This window comes from Idiotropiscis lumnitzeri, chromosome 11 (genome assembly GCF_059441095.1).
Source record: "Idiotropiscis lumnitzeri isolate Australia: NSW breed Sydney's pygmy pipehorse chromosome 11, RoL_Ilum_1.0, whole genome shotgun sequence".
Classification (NCBI taxonomy): domain Eukaryota; kingdom Metazoa; phylum Chordata; class Actinopteri; order Syngnathiformes; family Syngnathidae; genus Idiotropiscis; species Idiotropiscis lumnitzeri.
Genome location: NC_142401.1, coordinates 4110225 through 4133783, shown reverse-complemented (window position 1 = coordinate 4133783; position 23559 = coordinate 4110225). Strand labels below are relative to the sequence as shown.

The following is a 23559-nucleotide window of genomic DNA, read 5'->3' as shown; positions in this document are numbered from 1 at the left end:
GAAAGATCGAAAAAGTAGGAATTCGGAGAATAAAGTTGGAATCTTACCAAGGTTTATGTTTATTTTTTCATTGACCCTAACCCTCTTCCGTACGATGCAGCCAGATCGGCGAGGGTCTTTTTTCCTTCTTATTTATTTTTTTTTTTTGGTCACCTGAAATTGGATTCAAATTGGTCTATATTATTAATCGATTTGTTGGCGAAGAAATGCTCCCTCCACATAAAAAAAACTGTGGATGGTAGAGCAGAGTGAATCAAATTACGTGATGGTTTATCTGTTTTTCTTTTTTTTATTTATTTATTTTAATTAAGTCAATAAAAAAATAATTTCACCTATTTATTTAAAAACATATGACAATTAATGAATTTGCTACAAGTGCTGAGTGTGCTTTTCGCCAAGCCTCGCCCCCTCGTGTCCGTTGACGTGGAAACGAGCACATGTCCGTGACGTCACCGCACTTGCATTCCCGGATCAACATGGCGGCAACCATGGCAGCCCAGGCTGCAACGAGAGGACTCAGGGCAGCCACGTCAAAGCACCTTCTTATGACCAAACTGAAGGTACTGTCTCCCCCTTCGTCCTCACGCTGCAAGTTTGCGCTCTCATGTCAAATTTGATGAATGTCGGCTCGATGGTTGCTAGCCGGTTAGCATGTTAGCGCCTCTAACAATCACGAGGCATGCAAGGTAATGTTGACAGAGAGTGGTAGTTAGTTGTTGACATAACATCTCGTTTTTGTTTTTGCAATAATTGTGATTGTGCGTTACGTGACTGCGGTTGCACGATCTTGACTGAGGAAACATATTAGGTTGTATTAAAGGAGGAGGAATTGCATGATACGGATGAACAGCTTGACACACCTTTTTGATTCGTCACTTTTCATTGACGTTGTTATATTTTCGTGATAAATTCAACGGAACCATATGTCTGAAGGCTTGAAGCAGAGAACAGCCCCAAGTCCCCAGAACACCACTGTTTCAGATAAGACTACAGTGTAAAGGTCAAACGTTGTACTTTGACCAATTGTTGACTGATTTTGGCACTTTGAACGACGTGTTTGTTCTGATTAGAGCTCTACATAGCAAATAGTTACAGTTGCATTGTTTGTCCCACCCTACATCTTCTTGTATGCAACGTATAAAGTAAAGTGATAATGAGTAAAGAAACAATGCACCTAAAAGTGTAATGACAACTCACTGCAGTGAACCCCAGTTTATCACTGTGGAAATCTTCCAGAGCAAAAAATGGTCCTGCATAAAAAACATGTTTGAAATAGTACCTCAACCTATTCCACAAACTTTAAATACTGTAACTTTAAACTTTTTTATTCAATATGCATTGCAAAAAAAAAAAAAAGTAATAAAAGAAAATCCCTGGGGGATTTTTTGGCCCATTTACATGCATGTGATAGTAAGAGGTGAGGCCTGGTCTGGTGTGGTATGATGTTGGTTGTTTGTGTTGGTGTTAGGGTTCTAATGGTACCAAAACTCTGACTTTGACCTGTATAAAGTACCTCAATGCCATTATTTAAAACGTTTCCATGCTCCACCCAAAAAAGTAAAATTTAAGGAAAAGCGGTTAAATACAAACAGTGTGTTTATATCTGTCAGTATTAAGATACAATTGATACAATCTCGTTGTACACTGAGTTTGCTCATCTGCCTCACCGTTCACAGGTCGTGGGTTCTAGCCTTACTGTGTGGAATCTGCCCGACGAAAATAGCAAACTTCTAATACATTTCAATCCAGATTATCTTTCAGTCCTTAAAAAAAGGCCATCAAATGTGATTATTGTTTTTTTTTTTTTAACACAACAAAAGGAGATCATTAAAGTACTGTAGTGGCAGCATACTTGTCCGCAATGTTTGTAGATAATACTCAAGCAGCGTGGATGCTCACATTGTTTTGATTTGGTTTACTTTCACAGTCATGACATCATCGTTCCGTCGCTTCCACATTATCATTTTCCGGTGATATCAGACTGCCAAATATTGACACTGATGAGGTCTTGACAGGAGATGACTAGCCCAAGTGCTTCATGGATCCCCCTCAATGAGAAAGTGGCATATGTTGGGGATGGAGCCAGGCAGGCAGCTGGCGCACGGTCTCGCGAGACACTCTCTCGACAGTAATTATCGTCAACGGCACACTGGGGACCACCTGACTCACTCCTGCAACCTAACTGCTGCTGTACTTAATACCACACACGAATGCAGCCCATCCACGCACCCAGACACCTCCTCACTGCACGTACGCAGAAGCAAAAAGATGCACACGCGTGTACTCTGACTGACATCATGGCTGGATGGCTCCATTCACACGGCAGATATCAAATCCTAATTCCAATCTGAGGAAATCGGATTTCATGAAAATGTTCCCCCCTCTATGTAAACATGAAAAAAAATAAATAAATAAATTGGATTTTTGTCACTCCAACCAGGCAGTGTTTATATATAGTATAAACTGCACACGCTTGTCCACAAAAGCACTTGGAGTTATCGTAGTTTAACCGCGCACCGATCTGATTGGCTCGTTCAACCAAAATTTTGCTTTTTGTGATTGGCTGCCTTGTCTTTATTCCTCGCCTCTGCAAAATAAGACATTACAGCTGCACTGTTTCCCCACATAATACATTTAACCTGCGGCGGGCCGCCACAAATGAATTTTGTCAGCCACTTATAGATTTCGGCGCAACCTATCAATATGAATCTGTTCTATTAACATTCTTTTGCTGCACGGTGCTAGCCGCTCTGCTCCTTGTGTGGTCCTTAAGTGTGTGTGGAAACCTCAACGTCTTTCCTTTCTGGCACAATAATGCAAATGCAATGTCTCAAATGATTGAGCTCCGAAAAGTATGATTACATAAATTTGGGAGTCGATCTAATTGACATGAGAGGCGTCGACGTATCGATTCGCCACGCCGCGTCCGTCTAACTTAATTAGCACTATTGTCTAGAACAGGTGTGGGCAAACTACGGCCCGGGGGCCACATGCGGCCCGTTAAACGTTTTAATCCGGCCCGCCAAACTTGGGAAAAAAATGAAATCAATAAACCTTGTTAATGATTTATTTTCTAAATACTGTGGTTTTTCAAAGACATATATATTGTTGTAATGCTTTAGTTCACTTTCATTTAAAATTAAATGTATTTAAAAAAACACTCCATCCATCTGCTCCTGGTCCGGCCTCTCGGTCAAATTTTAGAACCCATTGTGGCCCGCCAATCAAAAAGTTTGCCCACCCCTGGTCTAGAAAGTTGACCCCCCCCCCCATTCACTGAAGCTCAGCACGACCCGCTTGATGCGGAAACTGCACGCTAGGGCTGCGCAATTATGGGAAAAATAATTAGCACCGTTATTTTTGACTGCTATTGAAATCACGCCGGATAGAAACGATCATTGATTGATTTCAACTACCATCGTCGACCCTCAATCAATTCAAGATTTTGAAGGCCGCTGTGTGTGTATCATTGTAATTTAAGCCCCTCGCTCACAATTTAAGCGGGATTTCTTTTTACATTACAGAAGGTTCACGTAGGTAGTCAGCTGTCAAAGGTAAAAACTACCACAAAGCTCTTCCACACAAAGTTCTGATGCGAAAGCACTTGGACCCAACTAAAAGCTCCCTCACACAATTCAAATTAGGCTGAGAACAGAATAACGGCAATCTATAAAAGAATTTTGCTTTGAGCGGACTTGCCGCAAGAGTCTTGACATTCAGAGAGTGATCACAAAATGTCATCGTAATGTGCCGTAGCAGCGGTGGGTACTTTAGTCTTAGGGCTGCTTTGCTTTTTAAGATGAAAACTATTGTCCTCTTCGTATAGGCTTGAATGTCATCACTTCTTTTGTTCACCCAATCATCTGTTTTCTATACTGTTTGTTCAGTTCACGGTCACTGGGAATTTGGAGACTAGTCCATCTGAATAGTCAGCTTTCAAGAAGTGACAGGGTTCTGCTTTCGAATCTTTTCATCCAGGTTCTCGCTGTGTGGCGTTTTTATTCGCTATAATACATATTAGGTCGATTGAAAATCCAGAAATCTCCCTTAGTTCAGTTTTTTATTTGACAGCGCTATGTTTCATTGCTATATTTCAGATTTTATTTTATTTTATTTTTACATGCAATGTGAACAGTAAAATTCCATTTTTATTGTTGTTTTCAAATCCAATCCAGGCCTCTTTTGTATGTGGCTATAAATTTGCCGTTGCGACGGGAGTCTCCACGCTTCGCTCGCGCTCATCCGACCGATACGTCATCAAAAGACGACACACGTCTCAATTTTTCTGACAAAACAAACAGGCGCAAAAAGCAATGGTGAGAATGAACTAATAAATATACGGGGCGGATGAAGCAGTTTAATCCTTCCAATTGCCAGAAATGCGGCAGAACTGAGATCTGGATTATCTTAATCGCAACTTTCTTTTCGTGTTCTGACAAATATTTGTTTTTTTGTTGTTTTTTTTTCCAAAATAACTATTTTTTGCACATTGTTGTCCTGGATATTGCATTGGTTTGTTTTTTCAGAGGCTCACCATCACCTAATTTACACTTTCTACACTGGTCTGCCCCAAGAAGTTAACATCCTCATTACTTGTCATGCGCTGACCTTGAGCCCTTTGACATGACGCTGTCTAATTGGCGATGACAAATGGCCACAGAGTTAATTAACCAGAATGCTCCAACTGGGGCTTTGTCAAATGCTCAAGAAATTAACAGATTGCCAGTTCACTAATTTCTACGTAATTGATTTGTACCCATTCACATTATGAACTCTGGTGTTTTCCCCCTTGTCCATTTGCCAAACCACATGCGAAGAAATTCACCAGAACTCGATCGCGTCCACTCGCATGAGCGCAGACACCAAATAGCGCGGAACCGAGAAACATCCAAATCATTGGCATATCTCGACTGCAGCGGTTCTGCTAATGAGGTGGCGGTTAGCTTCTCTTTTATGACTCATGAATACAGGTTGTGTTTTAAGTAAATCGTTAGTGAGGTGACACAGAAAATAAGATGGAGGCAAAGAGCCACACTTGATGCGGATTTACCGCATAAACAAACATGAGTGAATAATTAGCATATTTGCTTTTAAAGTCAGTCATGTAGCAGTTGTATGCCTTATGGGGCATTAACACGTGCTGAGCAAAAACTCATCGAACTCGACTTTATCTAATTAGCTAAATTGGTGTTGGTGGCTGATGATCCTTTGTGTGTTCTCTTTTTTGGGTCTTCATTCGTTGGAGATGAAGAAAATCTCGAACCACGGCGTTTTTATCTGCTCTCTTTTGCTGACTAAAACCAAAAAAAAAAAAACTTTGAAATTCCTTGACACAAAGAGCATTTTTATTTCTGATTATTGGTTCAGCAGTAAACACTAATACCGAGTCTAAAAATAATCTACATTTACCAGGAAAATTTCCCTCAACACTGTTTTCGCCTTCTCACGAGTCTCTTTGATTACAATGCTGAGGGCTACAATTATATACAATATCATGATCCATTGTTCCATGATTAACTCATTCACTGCCATTGATGGATATAGAAGCCAAAAGTGCAATTATTCCTTTATTTATTTATTTATTTAATTATTTGACCTGGGCTGGCAATGAATGAGTTTTACAGGAGAAGTCAACACAAGAAAATTGTTTCCAATAAAATGTTCTATATGCCTACACTCGTCTAAATATGTCATTCTGATTAATATTGCATTTGTGAGATATTAGTTAAGCAGCCAAATCCACCCGTCTTTAACCAAGTCAGGGGGCGGCCATTTTGTCCCTTCTGTCGACTGAAAATGATACGACAGTTGCTCAGGGCTCGGATAACGACTAATAACCTGTTTTCTGAAGCTGAGCCATGATTGGTCGTTATGTGAGCCCTGAGCAACTTGTGATGTCATTTTCAATCGACAGCAAGTGGCAAAATGGCCGCCCCCGAGATGGACAAAAACAGGTGGATTTTGCTGCTGAATTTATATTCCACAAGCATAATCTTAGAAGTGTTGCTCCGACACGAGCGGGTGGTTTAGCTGACATCGCTGTCGTATCAGAGTTTTTACTCAACCAAAATTAATGCGAGTGAACGAAATTCAGATGTTGGTGCGGTGGTTCTGTGCCACCGAATGTCTGTTATATTTTGGCATTTTTCACCTTCCACTGTGCTGCTCTGTGTCCTTGCCTGTTCAAAACGAAAGTCACACGCAAACCATTAGGGTAAAAAGAAAAATGGCATCTGTCTGAGAACGACCTGTAAATAGTACAGATGAGCAGAGGCGGGAGCAGCCGAGCATGGCCTCTTGGATTTAGATCAAGTAGATTTGCATCCTGGCAGGGTGGGTCTAATCTCCTGCAGACAGGCTTAAGGATGGGAAAACCTGACCGCTGCGTCTCTACAGGTATTTAAGTAATTAGCATCGTTAATAAGCTTGGATGTTGGTACGTCGTCTTATTCAAATGTGTCATACTTAAGAAAAGATAAGAGACGAGGCACAAAGGCACTGCAAGACTACTAAACTGTTGTGTAAATAAAATATAAAAATAGCTCTTCGAAAATGCGTTCCTCTATGCTCTGTCAGCACTTTAATCACTTGGTCATTGGGGGGAAAGCCAGTCTCGTCCGGTTGGACAGCAACACTTATTCAAGAGACACTAGAAAACGGCAGAACTGTGAACAGCCTCATGTTGGGTCGAAAGCCAAAGAACATAAATGTGTGTTCAAACGAGTTTCAAAAGTGGACCGAGAGTGGGCTTGCACTGAAAGGTCATTCAGGAGAGAAGGACCGGCAACAGAAAAGGCTTGATCCCCTCCGAGGCTCCGCTTAGTCCTCGGCACCCCCATTAACGTCTGGTCCGTAGACCTGAGGTGCGTCGTGATTGAGGAGGTCAGTGAGGTACGCTGGCCCGATCCCCTTTTAAAGATTTGAAGACAAATTGAAGTATCTGAGCTCGAAAGTGCCCTGGGAGCCAGTGAAGAGCGGCCAAGATTGAGGTTATGAGCTCCCTCTTCCGAGCTCCAGTTAAAAGGCGAGCGGCAGCATTTCACACCAACTGAAAACCCTTGAGGGAAGACTGGCTGACTCCAAAATAAAGTGCATTACAATAATCTCGCCGAGATGCAACAAAGGCATAAATTACTGTTTCTAAGTGCCGTTGAGAAAGAAAAGAGCTTCACCTCAACCAGCTACCAAAGTCCAAAGAAACCGGACAACACTTCATTTCAATGCAAACGTTTGAGAGGCAACACGTTTCGAGGTCCAGACCTTGCGGATCCCATTTTATTGTCTCAAATACAACTTTAGTATCTTCGTGGGACTCTTTGCAAGTGCTTGTGGTCGTGTGGAAGTATATTACTTTCTTTTCTGGATCGTCATTCTTTTTCGTGCCCCAGGCAGTAGACATATTGATGTATAACGATGTGTATAGTCGCGTAGTCGCACTGCCATCACGAGATTTATTGCTCAAAAATGACACTGTCTGGCTGACAAATTGTAATGTACGAAAGTAAGGTCTCCTTGACTTTAATAGAAAGTTCCATGACTTTAATATAATGTCTTAAGGAATCCCCTTCAGGCAAGCTCTGCTACAGAATGCAAAGCGCTCAGCAACATTTCTACAAATATTTGTTGGAATGTTTGATTTGGTGGAGTGTAAAAAAAAAAATAATCTTATGGCCCAGCGCTGGCATAATCCTAAAACCTGCACTTTTGTTTATATTACTGTCATTTTTTTTTGTGTGTCTCACACACATTTAGTCCTTACGATCACTCACAATATGTTGAGATTGAACTTTCCCATTTTTTCCTAACATTCCTGTAAATTATCGAAGTGCCCTAAGCACCTCACTAGTTACCGAAATGCCTATTAGCCTTGGTAAAGCACTATTCAAATCTAGTCAGAGGTAACTTTGTCCCTTGCGAGGAAGAAATGTAAATGTGTTCTCTAGCTGAGAAGCTGCCCGTTGTTTGAAGTTCCTGCGAGAGCAGTCGCAAGCGGCGGGCTCGCCGCCCCTCTGTGTAAAATATTCAGGACGGAGTCTCATTGAGACACCTTTTTTTTGCCCCGTGTTTTCAGAATCAGAAATCCCTTTATTGTCATTGTACTCAAGTGTGCAACGAGATTCGAGAGCTCCCCTCTCCAGTGCAATACAACAATAATTCAGATAAATATATAAATTAGATAAATAAGAGAATAGTTAGTGCAATGGAAAATAATACTGGATAGGATATATAAAAACACATCACGTTGCTGTTCTGCAAGGTAAGGGTGGTCGTGTGTGTGTGTGTGAGAGTTTCGAATGGAGATGGCTCTTGGAAAGAAACTGTTTCTCAGTCTACTGGTCCTTGATTTGATGCACCTGAAGCGCCTGCCAGAGGGCATCAGGTCGAACAGGTGTGAGTTTGGGTGGGTATTGTCTTTGACCCAAACTACCAGTCATGCAGAGCTGGGGAAATGTCATTAAGTTTGGGACCTCGAGAGTTAAAAAAAAAAAAATATGCTAACAATGAAAACAACTTGGCGCTCTGCTCTGCTTTATGACTGACTGTAAAAGGAGACGATAAATCAAACAAGCTAACTCACCCTGAAGACAGGGATGCGCGCTATGTGCGCTAAACTATAAATTTTGCTTACGGAAGAGATTTCGAACTCTACAGATTGTATAATGCTTGTTGATGGCATAATCGTATCTGCCTCAGTGGTAAAATGTCTTCAACACATTTGACAACTCAGTTGGAGGAGCTGCCACCTGCCAGCACTGTTTTTTAGAACGAGCTTGTTCTGGGAAAGAAAAACAGTGCCTGCCCGGCTGCTCTGGAACTATTGGGGGAATGTTTGACGCCAAGCTAAGTTGATCGGTACAGCTCTATACAATGATATATATCGCAATATAATATTTTTCCTTAAAATTATATCAAATAAATGGTTATCGGCATGAGTGCATTATTTAGAACAGGGGTGTTCTTTTTTCGGATGGGTCACATCATAGTTTTGGTTTCCCTGAGAGGGATGACTGTGAACTCATATAAATGTATGATTGCCCTACGTTATCACATGGAAAGCCAGTAATTGTTTGTTCAACAATTTTTCAATTTATTTTAAAATGAAAGGATTGGTAACAATGGCAACACCTCAACAGAGTTAAAAGTGAAGAAAATGTGCTAGAAACAGAAAGTTGACGCGCATGATTTGCCCTTTGCGGGCCACCAAAAATGAAATTGCGGGCCAGATCTGGCCCCCGGGCCTGGAGTTTGACACATGTGACTCAGAGAGAAATTGAAACATTGTTGTGACGGTCTAATTACTCACCGCCAATTGAAATAAAGTATTACTAATTGTATCAGTTATGCTTGTCCTATATCCTGCGCCACGCTCACGATGCAGCTGCTCTCAATCTCACTTTGCGCAGCTGTAATGGTGGCAAAATGAGAGGCTTTGCCGCTCATAAAAGGGATTTTTGCCATCTGTCCGCGCCTTGTTAACAAGCAGACGTATCATTTAATAATCTATGCTGGAGTATTAACATTGCTATTTGGACACATACCAAAGTGACAATCGCACATCGAGTCACCGAGCGATCCAGCTTTCATTCAATTAGCAGTTCGTTTATTACTTATGTACGGCTTATTCTGTACAGGTCTAAAAATTGAATTTGGACTGAAATCTACTTACAATTGTATGCCCAAAGATATAATTAGTATATATTAGACGACTGATGAGAAAAAAAAACTGAAGTAAAAGATGAAAATGTACACTTTTGTCCGAGTGCATTTATTGTGATCTCTTCTCCGAGTCGGCCTCGAGTGTTATTCGGCAACACGCTCACTCGCATGTGAAGATAACCCACTTAGCTGGAACCAGTCAGAATAACTTTACTACGCGGATTTTTGTAAAGTGCTTCGACTTGTTTGACTGAATGCGGAGGTTGTTTATGCAGGACCTCTTTTATCCGACAACAAAAAATGTGGCGAGTGAAAATGCTGAGTGGCTCATAAATCATGGCAACCGCTTGCCACAGTGGCTGCTGAGCAAAACAGTCAAGCCTTGATCCCGTCTTAAATAAAGTCACATCTAAAAAAAAATTTAAAAAAATCACAAATTCCACTTAGTCTAGTGATAAAATAAAGATTTTAAGTCGTCAGTGAATCAGTTTCGCAAAATGTCAATGGAGAGGTAAAAAAAAAAAACAACAAAAAAAAAACCCAGATGTTCCATGAGCTGGCATTGTCCTGCTTTTGGCTATTTCAAATCATTTCTACGGCCAGACACAATGTCCTTTGGGAAATATAGCTGCGGAAGACAATTATCGTTTGACAAAAGTTCAATAGATGCATGACTAAATTGAACGCCGGTCATGATCTGACATTTAAAACTTGTTCCGTCGGACACCAAAGGGATGCCGCCCCACTCAACCCGTTCACAACTCCAAGTGAAAATACACTCGTCACCGTTTACAATCAACGATACATTTTGGGTGCATCTCAGTATTGGATATTTTTGAAAGATTCACAGTGGAGATGTTCTCAAAGTTACTTTTCACTTCAATATTTATAAATGTCATTTTTGAAACCACAGCGTCTGCATCACATAAAAATAAAAATTCCCCCGTGCTCTATTTGACCAAGTCAGCTACACTTGCCTTTTTTTTTCGGGTACTTTGAAAAGAATTTTGTGGCCAGTAAATTGTTTTGCTGTTGGAGAGGGCAACTTTTTCTGGCATCATGCTGAGCTTTGTTGCAACAAACAACGTTGGCCGTAAAATTAATGAAACGTGTCCGGTTTCTTTTGTTCAGTGACTTTGGAATCGATACCTCGTTACAAATTCAGCCATGGAAACGTTCTTGTTGGAGATGATTTTCCTGGTAGTGGATACATTTTCATGTAAAAAAAAAAAAAAATGGATTGTACTTGGCCAAAACAATGAGATTTCAAACTGGAAACTGCCGGAATTGGAAAAGAGCTCAGGCTTTTGTTTCTTTCCCTTTTTAGTCCTCGCGTCGAGATAAGCGACAGGCTCAATTGTATTTTGCGACGTGTTGATGCCGATGAGACCAATTGCTGTCATTGTCTGCAAACTTAACCATGCTATTAGAATCACGTACAAATGTGCTGTCTCAAGTTAAAAGGGAATAAAAGCAGAGGGCTCGGCACACAGCCGTGTGGAACATCAGTGTTCCGTTTGAAGGTTTGCCACTTGAGTCGTGATCGACTCGCATGTCAATTGAGTCAAATTGAGATGCGAGTTTGGTTTTAATTGAGGAAGAACGACACCTAATGGAGAATCACTTGCATATTTGCCAGGATTGACCTTGCCGTGCTTGTTTCCATTCATGCACAGCAGCGCTTCAGGGAATCTTGGACTCCACCATGCCTTTGTCTCTCCATCACATTTAAAATTCAATCTCTTTTTAATAGCAGCAGCTGGCGCTGACAAGGCCCGTGTCTGCTGATGGTGCAAATAGCTCAGGAGCTGTCCTGGTGCTCAACCTGACTTAACGCCTCATTACTGGAAAAGGAGAACCAGAGATGTTTGGAGATAGCAGACAAGACACAGTTAGGAAGTGGAGAGAGGATGTAGTGTGTGCATTTCTCAGTAAGATAAAGACTCGCGTATTGTCGTAGACCTTTTCTGACAGCGGAGGGGAAATGTTCCCATTAGAGAGTGTGTAGATTTGTGTTTTTGTTTGGTTTCTTATGACGGCATTAGGCCTAGGTTCACTGTCTTCTCATCCTGACATCCTGCTTTCTTTTATCAACTCCAGTGCAACTGGTCGAGTCCGAAAAGATGGCTAAATCTCCAAGAGTACCAGAGTAAAAAGTTGATGCAAGAGTGCGGCGTGGCTGTCCAACGCTTCTTTGTAGCCGACACAGCCTCTGAAGCCTTGGAGGCGGCAAAGAGACTCGGTGAGTAGGTGTAACGCACGTGTGTACACACGCGCGCGTTAACACTTTTGTCGTGTGGGACTGTTAAAAAAAAAAAAAGTGTGTGTATATATATATATATATATATATATATATAATATATATATATATATATATATATATATATTATATATATAATATATATATATATATATATATATTATATATATATAAATATACTATATATATCTATAAATATATAATATATATTATATATAATATAATATTATTATTTTAATTTTTTTTTCTTCTTTTTTTTTTTTTTTATGATAATCCTGTCCCTGTACAGGAAAAGACATTTATCTGAAAGTAATCTATGTGTGTTTCATCAACTGAAGATATGTGTTTCATTTCATTACTACTTATGATTTTTAAAAACAATAACGTGGTTGGAAATGTTTCGACTGCGCACAGCGAAACGGCTGTATAACAGTCGTGCTATTTACGTCGCATGATGTGCTACAAGACGTGAACTGTTGTGATTAATCAGAGATGACGTTTTATCAAGATTAATCATGTCTTCCAAATTTCATGCTAATGCATCGCCGCCTGTTTTTGTTGTTGTTGTTTTCATTTTTTTTTTTTTTAGTTTGATGATTGTGCCTTCTTGTTTTTTCATCATGGCACTCAACCGAATTAATTTTTTTTACAACCTCTCATGTTCAGTTTTTCACACTTCACATAGCTTTTGTTTGGACTTTTCTTCTTTATCTTTTATTTTTAACCCTTGGCTTGCAATTTTGATCATTAGTCCTGCATGTTCACGGCTTCACGCCACGCTGAAAAGTGGCAACACAGTTTAGTTATTTTATTACAACATTGTGACTAAAATAGAACAGAACGCAAAACACATTTGAATGCACTCACACGAATATATTTTGCATCTCCCGGCTCCGCTGTTCTTTTCTCTGCCCACTCACCAAATTACCCAACACATACATCACCAGCTTCAGCTGTTTTATTTATTTCTTACAAGGTTTATTTATTTTTTTGCTTCACATAAGAACAAATATTTTGGGTGCCCCGTTCCAAAGTGGCCCACGGCGCGTCACCTGGTGGTTATTAGTGGAATTTTTTTTATTTTTTATTTTTATTTATTTATTTTTTTTAAGGCACTGAAACGTTTACGGTTTGAGGTTGCGTGAATCGGTACTCGGTAGTATCAACCCAAATCGGTCGTTACCCAAAAAAGGACCAACTTCTGTACCCACATACCACAAAGACACTTCCGGTAAAGTTAATCTCCTGACTTTGGGCCATTTCTGTGTGGAATTAGCGTCTTCTCCTTTTCCTCAATGAGTTTTTATCACAAATAAATTTTGTGTTAAAAGCGGACAACAAATGTCACGGTAAATTGTACATGCCTTTCCCTTGAGGAAGAAAAAAAAAAACTTTTCCGTTGCTGCTCTCACAACATAAAAGCCAAAAAGTGAAATACTTAATGATTCATTGACTCCTTTTGACTTAAATGACAATTCATCCACTTCATAGCGGGGTTATTAACATTTTTGGCAGATGGGTGACTCAAACAATAATGGCTCGTTATTTAAATTTTTATGGACCCATACTGGGAGACGTGTGCAAGGAGCTGTCAGGTAGTCAAAGCTTTTGTAATGTTATACCCCACAGGGACTCCAAAGAGAACAGGCACAGTTTTAGCCTTTTCTTTTCAGAGGTCCATTGCCAAATGAAGAAAGCAGAACTATTACCAAATGAGGTATAAAGAAAGACTGTGGAATTTTTTTTTTTCACTCTGTAATCGAATTTTAACTGAACCTCTATTTTTAAACCATCTCAATGCATGTAAAAATTATATAATAAAAAAAAAAAAGCCATTTTCCTTTAATTTCATTTGTTGGCACTAATTGCTTTATCGTTAACTGGTTGGACGCAATTAAATATTTTAACAACTGCGGAATTTCACAAGATGTTCCCAAAGTCAGCTGGCGCTCAACGGAACACCGCGCCTCTTGTTTCTCAAGTCAGCTCACAGAAAATGCAGAGTTACGTCGCGGGTGCCCGTGCTAACGACTGATCCCGACTTGAAGCAAAGGAGGCATGGCTTGTACTCCGTACAAACTGTACTTCCATGTCCACAAAATAGAAGAAGCGCTCTGAGATTTAAAAAAAAAAAAAATCCCCAAAATAAACACGCTAACAAGACACAACAGTGAGCCAAGCTCGTCGAACAGGCTGCTGCTCTCGCAACATCCTTGATCAAAGATGTTTTTTTTTCCTTAATCTACTCTTCAGTATACTCTGTTGCTACGTCCACAAGATGTTTCCTTTTTTTTTTCTTTTTTAAGGAATTCCAAATGATTGCACTGGCTACGCCGAATGTTTGTTGAAAAGGTTCTGGCTGAGTTTACATTCAGCTTAACTGTCGCTTCTTTTTCGTTCAAAGTCAGCAGTTTTCATGCCGGTTTTCACCTCTGAAAAGTATGAATGTCAATTTTCACATGGGAAACCCGAGCGTGAGTCGATAATCAGTATCAATGTTTGTCTGATTTCATCAATGAAACATACCTGATGGGTGACGGTCACTTGTTCTGGTTGTCTCGTGCTAATCAAAAAAAATAAATAATAAGTTGTGTATCTGATTGTGAACATTTTTAATAATAATAATAATAATAATATTCCCTTTATTAGTCCCACAATGGGGAAATTCGAGATTCGAACCCAGGCCTCCTGGGGAGACTGGGTCCTGAACGCGGCGCCTTAGACCACTCGGCCATGCTGGCAGGTTGGTTTTAAATATTGATCCATTTTCTCGCATTTATTTTTATTTTTTAGGGGGGTTTAAAACCAAATATTTTCAGTCAAATTAAAAAAAATGTACTGTTCCACGATTTATTTAGGGTCATGTATTTATATTTTTTAAATTTTTATCTTTTTCATTCATTGTTTTTTTGGGGGGGGTTCAAAACCAAATATTTTCAGTCAAATAAAAAAAAAATGAGGGTCATTTATTTATTAAAAATGCAATTTTTAAGCAATATCTAAACAAGAGTGATTTTTACGCTGTGCACTTTGTGCTTTCTCTTGCTTGGTATCTGTTGAGCAAATCTTGATTATTTATTTATTTTTTTTTTTTTTTTAATTTTAAGTGAAAACCACATTTGCCCTCCCTCTATTAATCTTTTATTTCTGCCATGCCTTCACTTTTTGGACTCTTAATTTCCCTCCAATGGGATTTTTGATGGCAGGGATTAGCATTCCATAATATCCCCATCACACCAAACAAGTCCGTTATCTGCCCTTCTTTCCAATGTCATCATCCAAACTGTGTTTTGAAAATATGCTTAGCGATTCTCATTTCAACATCTTACTCAAGCGTCATTGAGTTTCTGCTTGTGCTTGAATTTAGCACTCCAATCACTTCAGTGGCTGCTTTGCTTCCGTCCATCCACTTATTGGCAAGTGAAGAGAACGCGCTCATGGGAAATTTGATCATAAATTGTTTCTCTGTATACTCTACAACTCACGCCGATTCAAACTAATTAGGCTTCAAAATGGCTTACTTAATTCATACGCCTAAACTAAGCGGAATATAATATACGCCCATCAAATATGGTGAAAGTAAGACACACGGCTGACCGGATCTCCTCTCGGTCCGTAAATCCTCCTTTGTTGATGCAACTGTCCACACTGAAGTCGCCTTGTGCCCCCCTTAACACTTCAAGTGGCTTTTTTCAAATGACTTTCATCTTTTTTCCTTTCAGAAAAGAAGGCAGTGTCTCTGGTGGAAAGTGCTGACAGTAGCATTTAGTGCTGAGTAAAGTTGGCTTAACCACAACCCTTTTGCTTGCGTCTTTGTCAGAAGTGCTGAGGGATAAGACGACCCTCTTATAGCTTTGTGCAGTGTGTTAGTGTGTGTTGTGTGTTTTCTCTGCCTTTGTGTGTGAGTGTGTAGAAGATGAAGACCGTTGCGTCCTCCTTTTTTTTTTTTTTTTCAAGGAAGGGTACTTGAACTTCATGAGAATACAGGGCCACGGTTGTTGGTGTGCTATTTTTTTTCCACCATTTTGAGTTTCACGAGTGAAGAATGTGACGCTCCCGCTGATAGTGAGACTTCGGACGTTCATTTATGGTCTTTTTTTTTTTTTTTTTTTTTTTAGGCTTTTGAGTGATTGGATGCGTAAAAGCGCAAAATATACTCAGTCAATTTTTTCTTTACAAAAAAGTGCCGTGAGAATAATTAGTCGAAAACTACATAGGGAACCAACAAATCCAGTTAACTCATTCAGTACCAGCCGAGTTAAAAAAAAAATTATAAAAAAAAATAAATAAATAAAACAATGGATCTTTGACGTCTTTAGCCGTCAATGGCAGTAAATGATTATTCTTTTTTTTTTATTATTATTTTGTGAATTAGTAGATTATAGTATTCTTCAACTTATGCTTAAAACCCACAAACAGACTTTTTCAACCAACATTCAAAAAATATTTTTTTAAAAAAGTACAAGTCCCTCTGCCGCTTTCGTTACTCCTGGCCGATACTTCTCACTGGCATTTCGTCCTTTTGCTGCCTCTCTCTCTCTCTCCAAGTACATTAAAGTCCATTTTGTGGCTAACATTTGTCGTTGATTAAATGGTTAAGCAACAGCCGTACGGCCGCTTTACCTCAATGCCCTATTTGAAGCCATTTCGGTGTTAGATAGGTTGAATCAATTGAGTGCGGTAAGGGGAGTGGTGTGCCTCACCAGCACATTCCCGAGAGTCCTTGGACGGACAGAGCAGCTCCCTCCCGTTCCTTACGAGTACTCACCTGTGACAAAGGAAGACAGATGGTTCTGCACTTCTTTCCATTGTGGCAAATCCCTGATTAGGAGGAGGGTGCAGGTATTGGAGGCTGGCGGTGTGTCGTTTAATAAAAATAAAGCAAAAAAACAAAAACATTTTTACTGTTTAACAAAATATGCGACAGGGCACTCGGACAAACACAGTTGGACTTGATGGCACCGTATAAATTAGCGAGCTCTTAAGTCTTGGGTTTGCAAAGAGCCACGCGTTTGTAAATTGTCCTAACAGCTGTAAATAGGCTTTGCAGGGTAAAGCCGCCTGTCTCTCTCAGAGATGATTTTTGTAAGCAGCTTAGTGTTTCCACCTCCTCATTACGCGCCCTAACCTATTCACTTCGAGGGTGAGACATGGAATTATTTCAGACACACAGCCTCCTCGATCGAATTAGCATGATTCCTCGGTACTTCGCATGCATGAAAGCTACGAAACAATGGAGGTGTGAATTTGATTTTACTTAAGTCAGTGAAATAGGGAAATGTTACCTGGAGTATATTTTTTTATATTCTATCTATTTTTAGGCCACAGGTGTCAAACTCCTGGCATTTGTTTTGTGGATGGGTTTGAAAATGTATTTGTCATTTTCTCAGCCGCTGTACATATTGGTTAAGCCTTCCTTTAGCGCCAGTGCGGGAAAAAAAATCCCAAAGTCATACCAGAGGGACAAATAAACTGAGAAGTTGTCAAAATATTTTTCTGGATTTTTTTTTTCTACCTTTCTATTTATGTGTCTGTATGAATCTTCCAGTCAACTGAGAATTTTGCAAACAAATTTGATTGTTCAGTTACATATGAATGTTTTGTCATAAACCTTTTTCAACCTATTTCAAGATAGATGGAATGGCTCTTATTCTCCCTACCTTATGCTGCACTTGCCATCACAAGTAACTCTGGCGGAATGAAAATAGCTAAAAAGCTGAACTTCAAAACGATAACTCTTGATGAGCCCATCTCTGGGGAGGTTGAAGTACAAGCTGTTAAATTTTCCACTCCTTTTGGTGCCAATGTGATAATATACATTGCACAACAGTAAGGAATTTTAAATCACTCGATAGATGTACAAGACTTCTATGAATTCCTTCTGTTTTTTGTACGTATTTTGTCTAATAGTTTCTGCAATAAACGTTTGCGTCCATTTTTTTCAAAGGCACACATCCGTGGGTATTAGATCAATGAACTTCAAAGGTTCCAATAGGTAGCCAACTAATATTCAGACGTGTACCGTGAGCACAAATTCAATGTTTAGGCCTCAACACGTTAATCCGATGTCGGTCATCGGAAAGGAAAAACTGTAAAAATTGAGGCCATTAATCAAGAACGAAATGATCTTTGCTCATTTTTACATCTTAGCGAAGACAAATTATTCACTCTCATTCAAAGACCGCTGTCATGCGACATCACCGTGAATAGCTCCGTCGTGACTATCGCCACCACTGGCGTGGAGGGGTACTACTTCTCACGCATGCGCAAGAAAGTCCGGCATAATTGGCATCTCCGTTCAAAAAGCCAACCTTGTAAAACATATTCCGGGAAGTGTGGAAGCTGTTACGAGCTGCACGAGCTGCGGGGGAATAACTAGATTTCACCTTTTGCATCATAATTCGGAACGGGGTATATAACAAGTTGAAACCTCTTGACCCGTGTCCTGGCGCGGGAAATCTGAGTGCAGTGTTTGTTTCGACGATGAGCCATCTTATTAAAACAACTTTGTTTTGTTTCAGACTTGGTGGGTTTAAAGGGGCTAGTTTCATGTCCCCCCCCCCTAGTTTAAAGCTCAACTTGTTTCTGCTGTCATCCTCTGCTGTTCATGCCCGCGAGACGCTCCATTTCGTCTCACTTTGAACTCTTTTTAATTTTGCAAAGTGGCAGTTTTTACAAACATATTTATTCATTGATGACTCCTCTCAAACCCCTTTTGTGTTTGAGTACACCTTTTCTTCTCCCCCCCCCCCTCTAAGCTCCAGACTGTGAAGACTGGGTCTCACAAATGCAGTGTTAGTTTAATCCCCGCCATCCTGTCACAGACTATTTTCTCTGCTATTTTTTTCCAAGCTCTTGCTGCAGGAAATGTGTTTTTTTTTTTTTTTTTTAGGCCTTCCCAGGTTTTGTCTTCATGTTCTCCTTCCTTTGCTGACATAGGATGAGCTTGTTTCTTGCCTCGAGGGCCAAGGTGTTCATCTAGCTGTCCACTCTCTTTTTTTTTGTCCCCCATTCCCAAGTATATCCCAACCTGGCGAGAGCCTCTTGTCAGTGGTTGAACTTGGCCACTTTTATGATAATAACCTTGCCCGGAACCATATTTCATCAAGAGTACCAACCCCATTCAAATGGGACGATTTTAGACTGAATGCTGCAGTGGCATTGGGAATTTTCACATCTTGTCACGGAAAGTGACAGCAAAAGTGCTGCTTTTTTTTCTGTGAGAATAAGGGCAGTTTTTTTTTTTTTATTGCATCCATTTGAGAATGTCAACTTTATTAATATACAAAAGTGTATGTTTATGTTGCATGTCCTGAAAACAATGGGAAGACCCATTTGTGACCCATCCCGGTCAGTGAAGTAAATATCAGGCTCATTCTCGATATCTAACAATTTATTTTTGTATTTCAGATGCCAAAGAGATTGTGCTAAAAGCTCAGATTCTGGCTGGTGGAAGAGGCAAGGGTGTATTTGACAGCGGCCTCAAAGGTGGAGTGCATCTAACGAAGGAGTGAGTATGCCCTTATGCTTCTTCTGAAAAGGATCTATGTTTTTCCGGTGAGGGTGCTTGGAAGACAGACAGCGGTACATACAGTTCTTAGGATTACTTGGAAATTAAAGTAATCCACTTTTCATCTCTCCCACATAGCCCCGCAGTTGTTGGTGAGCTGGCCAATAAGATGCTTGGTTTCAATCTGACAACCAAGCAGACGCCTAAAGATGGAGTGAAAGTCAAAACGGTATGTTGTTGTGCAGGAAAAGATTGCTTGATAGTTTGTTTTAGTTTTTTTTCCCCCTCGTATGTGCCTTGTGACACACTCGTTCCTTCCGTGACCGCACTCACAACTCAAAACACTCTTATTTCAAAGCTTATTTCCCCGTTGTTGAAAAGAATGGAACCTCTTCATTATTCTGCTCTGCAGTGTTTTTAATAAGGAAAATAGCACTCTATAATGTTGTGCTTGGGAAGCGGAGACATGTTGAGCCTTTTTTTTTTTTTTTGTAATATATTTTATTGTAATTTTTTTTTTTTTTTTTTACGCCAACTGGACCTATTGAAAGTTTAATCGAGAGCCAATTTTCGCCATCAACCGCAAAGTGGCAAGTGTTGAAGGTCTGTGAAAGTGTAGTCCTTTACGTCTAAGCTTGGCCAATCATATGACAGCCTGAACTCAGTTGTCAACCTTCCAATAAAGCTTGAATCCACTCCCAGACCTTACCGCACCGCAGAGCAGAGAATGGCAGGCACTTGTGCATCTGCTACATGGATTTGCTGTCAATGCTGATAGAGGATTGAGTAGGGGTGAGGAGACAGGCATGCGCAATATTGTTGCGGAATAAGACAATGTTGTATAAGAGGGAAAAACAAAAGCAGAATCAACAATGTTTTGTTTCAACTCAACAAAATAGGCAGTGGTGTACTACAAAGGCAAATAAGTGCGAGAAAACAGCCGAGCAGCAAAAAAATAGCACGACATGTATTGTCTTTAAAGATCACCTAGGTAGTCCTTCTTATTTTTAGTATGCGATACGTTGGAAACAGAAAAAAATTCTCTCCGTTAACCTCACCACTCCTGTGCCTTAACTGCTTTCCCAAATTAGCGTCTAGTGTGTTTTTTTTCCGATCTCATTATATCTTCAGATCACGATACTTGCAGTAAGTACGTTATTCCGTCAATTCTACCCACTATTCAAATGTCTGCACTAGTGCATCTGCTTTGTATGGTATGCAGCCCTGGTAAAAGATAATATTTTGCATCAAGTCATCCATCCATCCTCTTTCCTGTTGTCCATGTGTAGGTGATGGTTGCTGAGGCCTTGGACATAAGCCGGGAGACCTACTTTGCCATTCTAATGGATCGCGCCTGTAATGGTCCTGTTATGGTTGGAAGTCCCCAAGGAGGCGTGGATATTGAGGAAGTAGCAGCCAGCACACCAGAACTCATTTTTAAGGTAAGGCATTAACGTCGAGCAGTCCACTTATGAGTCGGAAGAGGAATATCAAAGCCTCAAAATAAGAATGAGGATAATGGAAAAAATGTGAATGCTCACATTTTCTGTACATCATTATTGCAGATTTTGATTTATCGTGATTAAATCGGCACATAAGTGCCACGTCTTAAATATTCTTTTTGTAATATTATTTTGTCTCATACTAGCGGAGACTAATTCCTTTGTGTATTTTACATGCATATATTCAGTCACCTATTGTCACCTTAAGTCATTTCTTTTTCTGTCATTAATTTTGAGATGCTGCCACCCTTTCTCACTTGTGGTCCTCCATCTTTTTGTTGTCCTTGTACCCCAACTCTCACAGGAAGTCATCGATATAGTCGAAGGTGTGCAAGATGACCAGGCAGTTCGCATGGCGGCTAATTTGGGTTTCAAAGGACCTCTGCAGAGACAGGTAATCGGCTTTATAAAGTCATAAAGTGTGATGCAGACCCGCTGATATATTGGATGTATGGATATACTCCGTGTCCGACGACAGCTGCGTGATTATTTATAGACCGATCCAACGTGATATTCTTAGTTTTTCAGATGTGTGCTGTGTGGTTGTCAACGCACAAGGCACGCTTGCCAGAGGGTCATCTGTCACATCTGGCAGTTCTGTGCAAGTGGTTGTTCACGAGGTTGTGTTGAGAGGGAGAAAGACATTCCATTGTACATTATTTACTAACCCTTTGAAAGGCAAGAATCTGGATGTGAGAGTAACATCAGTTGTGTAATTCCAGTCCTCGGGTCCATCTTGCTGAAAATAAAGAGATAGCTAAAAAAAATTAAAATAAAATAAAAAGAACATCAATGTACAACCTCCTCATATTGCTTAGAAGAAAGTCTGTATATTTGGTAAAAATGTAATATCAGTACTTGACATTCATGCAAAATAAAATCAAGACAGTGCGACAGTGAAGGTGATCTGCCGTGTTTTGTTGTGTGTGTGTGTGGGTGTGTTGGTGTGTGTGTGTGTGTGTGTGTGTGTGCGGGAGTCTGATTGTTGTTGGTTGGACCGGCTGCTCAGATCTGAACCATCGGGTAATTATTATCCTCGATGGACTTTTTGCAGGCAGCAGATCAGATTAAGCGTCTCTATGATCTCTTCCTGAAAGTCGACGCCACTCAAGTTGAAGTCAATCCTCTTGGAGAAACTCCTGAAGGACAAGGTGCCTTGTTTAAATTCATTTATTTTTTCTTGAGTATGTATTTTTCTGTGACAGAGGTAAGCGCTACCGGAAAGTTTTTGTGAGTGCTTAATTCAACGCAGCGGTGGTTCACAAACATTTTACACCTAAGCCAAATAGGGTAGATCGAAACTGGATGGATGTAACGCATTTAAAAGGCCATGTATTGCAAATATTTATTCTCAAGTTATGTATTGACGCCTTTATTATATATTTTTTTTTTTGTGTCGCTACATTCTTGCTGTTTTGAAAGAAATGCCTGAGACTAACAAGTGAATATTTTGCCCGCTGTCTTTTGTAGGTATCCTAATGAATGTGGTCTCTTTGAAATTGAATCTTTGAAGTGTAAAGGAGATGTCCATGAGGTCTACTATAATGGTCTATCCCTTGGAGGCAACAAGGAGGCACTAGGCAACAAACCCTGATTAGCATGCTAACCTATGAAATAATTTATACCAACAGGCCACAGGCAAACCTTTCATTTTGCTCATTTCAAATATTTTGGGGGGGGTTTATAATTAGTTGTTTGTGTGTGAGACATCCTTTCACCCCCCCCCCGCTGCCCTCGTCAGATGTAATTTGTGGGGGTTTTTTTTTCTCCTGTTGTCCCCACTGCCGGTGCTTATTTTTCCCACCTTTTCTCTTCCATGACCAGTGGTCTGCTTTGATGCTAAGATCAACTTTGATGACAACGCTGAGTTCCGTCAAAAGGCTGTCTTTGCCATGGATGACATGACTGAGAGCGATCCCACGGAGGCGGAAGCGGCCAAGTGGGATCTCAAATATATCGGTCTGGATGGAAACATTGCCTGCTTCGGTATGGAAACCACATTTACTCTTACACAAATTTGCCAACGAGGGCTTGGTTTTAAAAAAAAAAAAAATCACATCGATTTAAATCGATTTTCCTTTTCATAGGCCGATATCGATTCAGAAACCCATATATAGATACTTAATAACTTCACGTGTCACGTGAGATCTTGTCACGATGCGAATGCAGCGTATCAAAACAAAATGGCAGAAGCAGTGATGCCACTAAGCATGAAGGCAGTATTTATTGTTTGGATCAGGTCAAACGTACATGATCAATATAACTGTATTGGCGTCAATTATTAATAAAACAAAATATTAATATTTTTCCTAATGAACCTAATAACAGCAAAAATTGATACTGCGTGAAATCCTAGTGATTCGGAAATCGAAACTATTTTAGAAATTTGAATTGATACCCGGCCCTTTTGTCTTCTTTTAAAGTTGCATTATTGCAAAACACAAATACATTGTATATAAAAAGTCTACACACCCTTGTTGAAATGTTGTGTTTTTTTCATGTAAAAAAAATGTGCTCAAGATAAATCACTTCAAAACTTTTTAGACCATTAATTCTCCTACGACCTGCACAGCACAATTGGGGGGGAGCAACAACTTTGATAGAGGAAATATAAATGAACAACCGAGCCG

The 23559-nt window shown here is 40.0% G+C and overlaps 1 protein-coding gene across 1 annotated transcript in view; it reads left to right on the top strand.

Moving 5' to 3' along the window:
- Window positions 1–394: 394 nt before the first annotated feature.
- suclg2 (succinate-CoA ligase GDP-forming subunit beta) overlaps window positions 395–23559 on the top strand; it is a 50472-nt gene continuing 27307 nt past the window's right edge. Inside the window, exons 1-8 of the mRNA XM_088308885.1 lie at window positions 395–560; window positions 11758–11899; window positions 19328–19427; window positions 19566–19656; window positions 20717–20869; window positions 21234–21323; window positions 21984–22080; window positions 22754–22915. Coding sequence (XP_088165011.1) covers window positions 438–560; window positions 11758–11899; window positions 19328–19427; window positions 19566–19656; window positions 20717–20869; window positions 21234–21323; window positions 21984–22080; window positions 22754–22915 — 958 coding nt within the window. The 5' untranslated portion in view covers window positions 395–437. The remainder of the gene's footprint in view (window positions 561–11757; window positions 11900–19327; window positions 19428–19565; window positions 19657–20716; window positions 20870–21233; window positions 21324–21983; window positions 22081–22753; window positions 22916–23559) is intronic.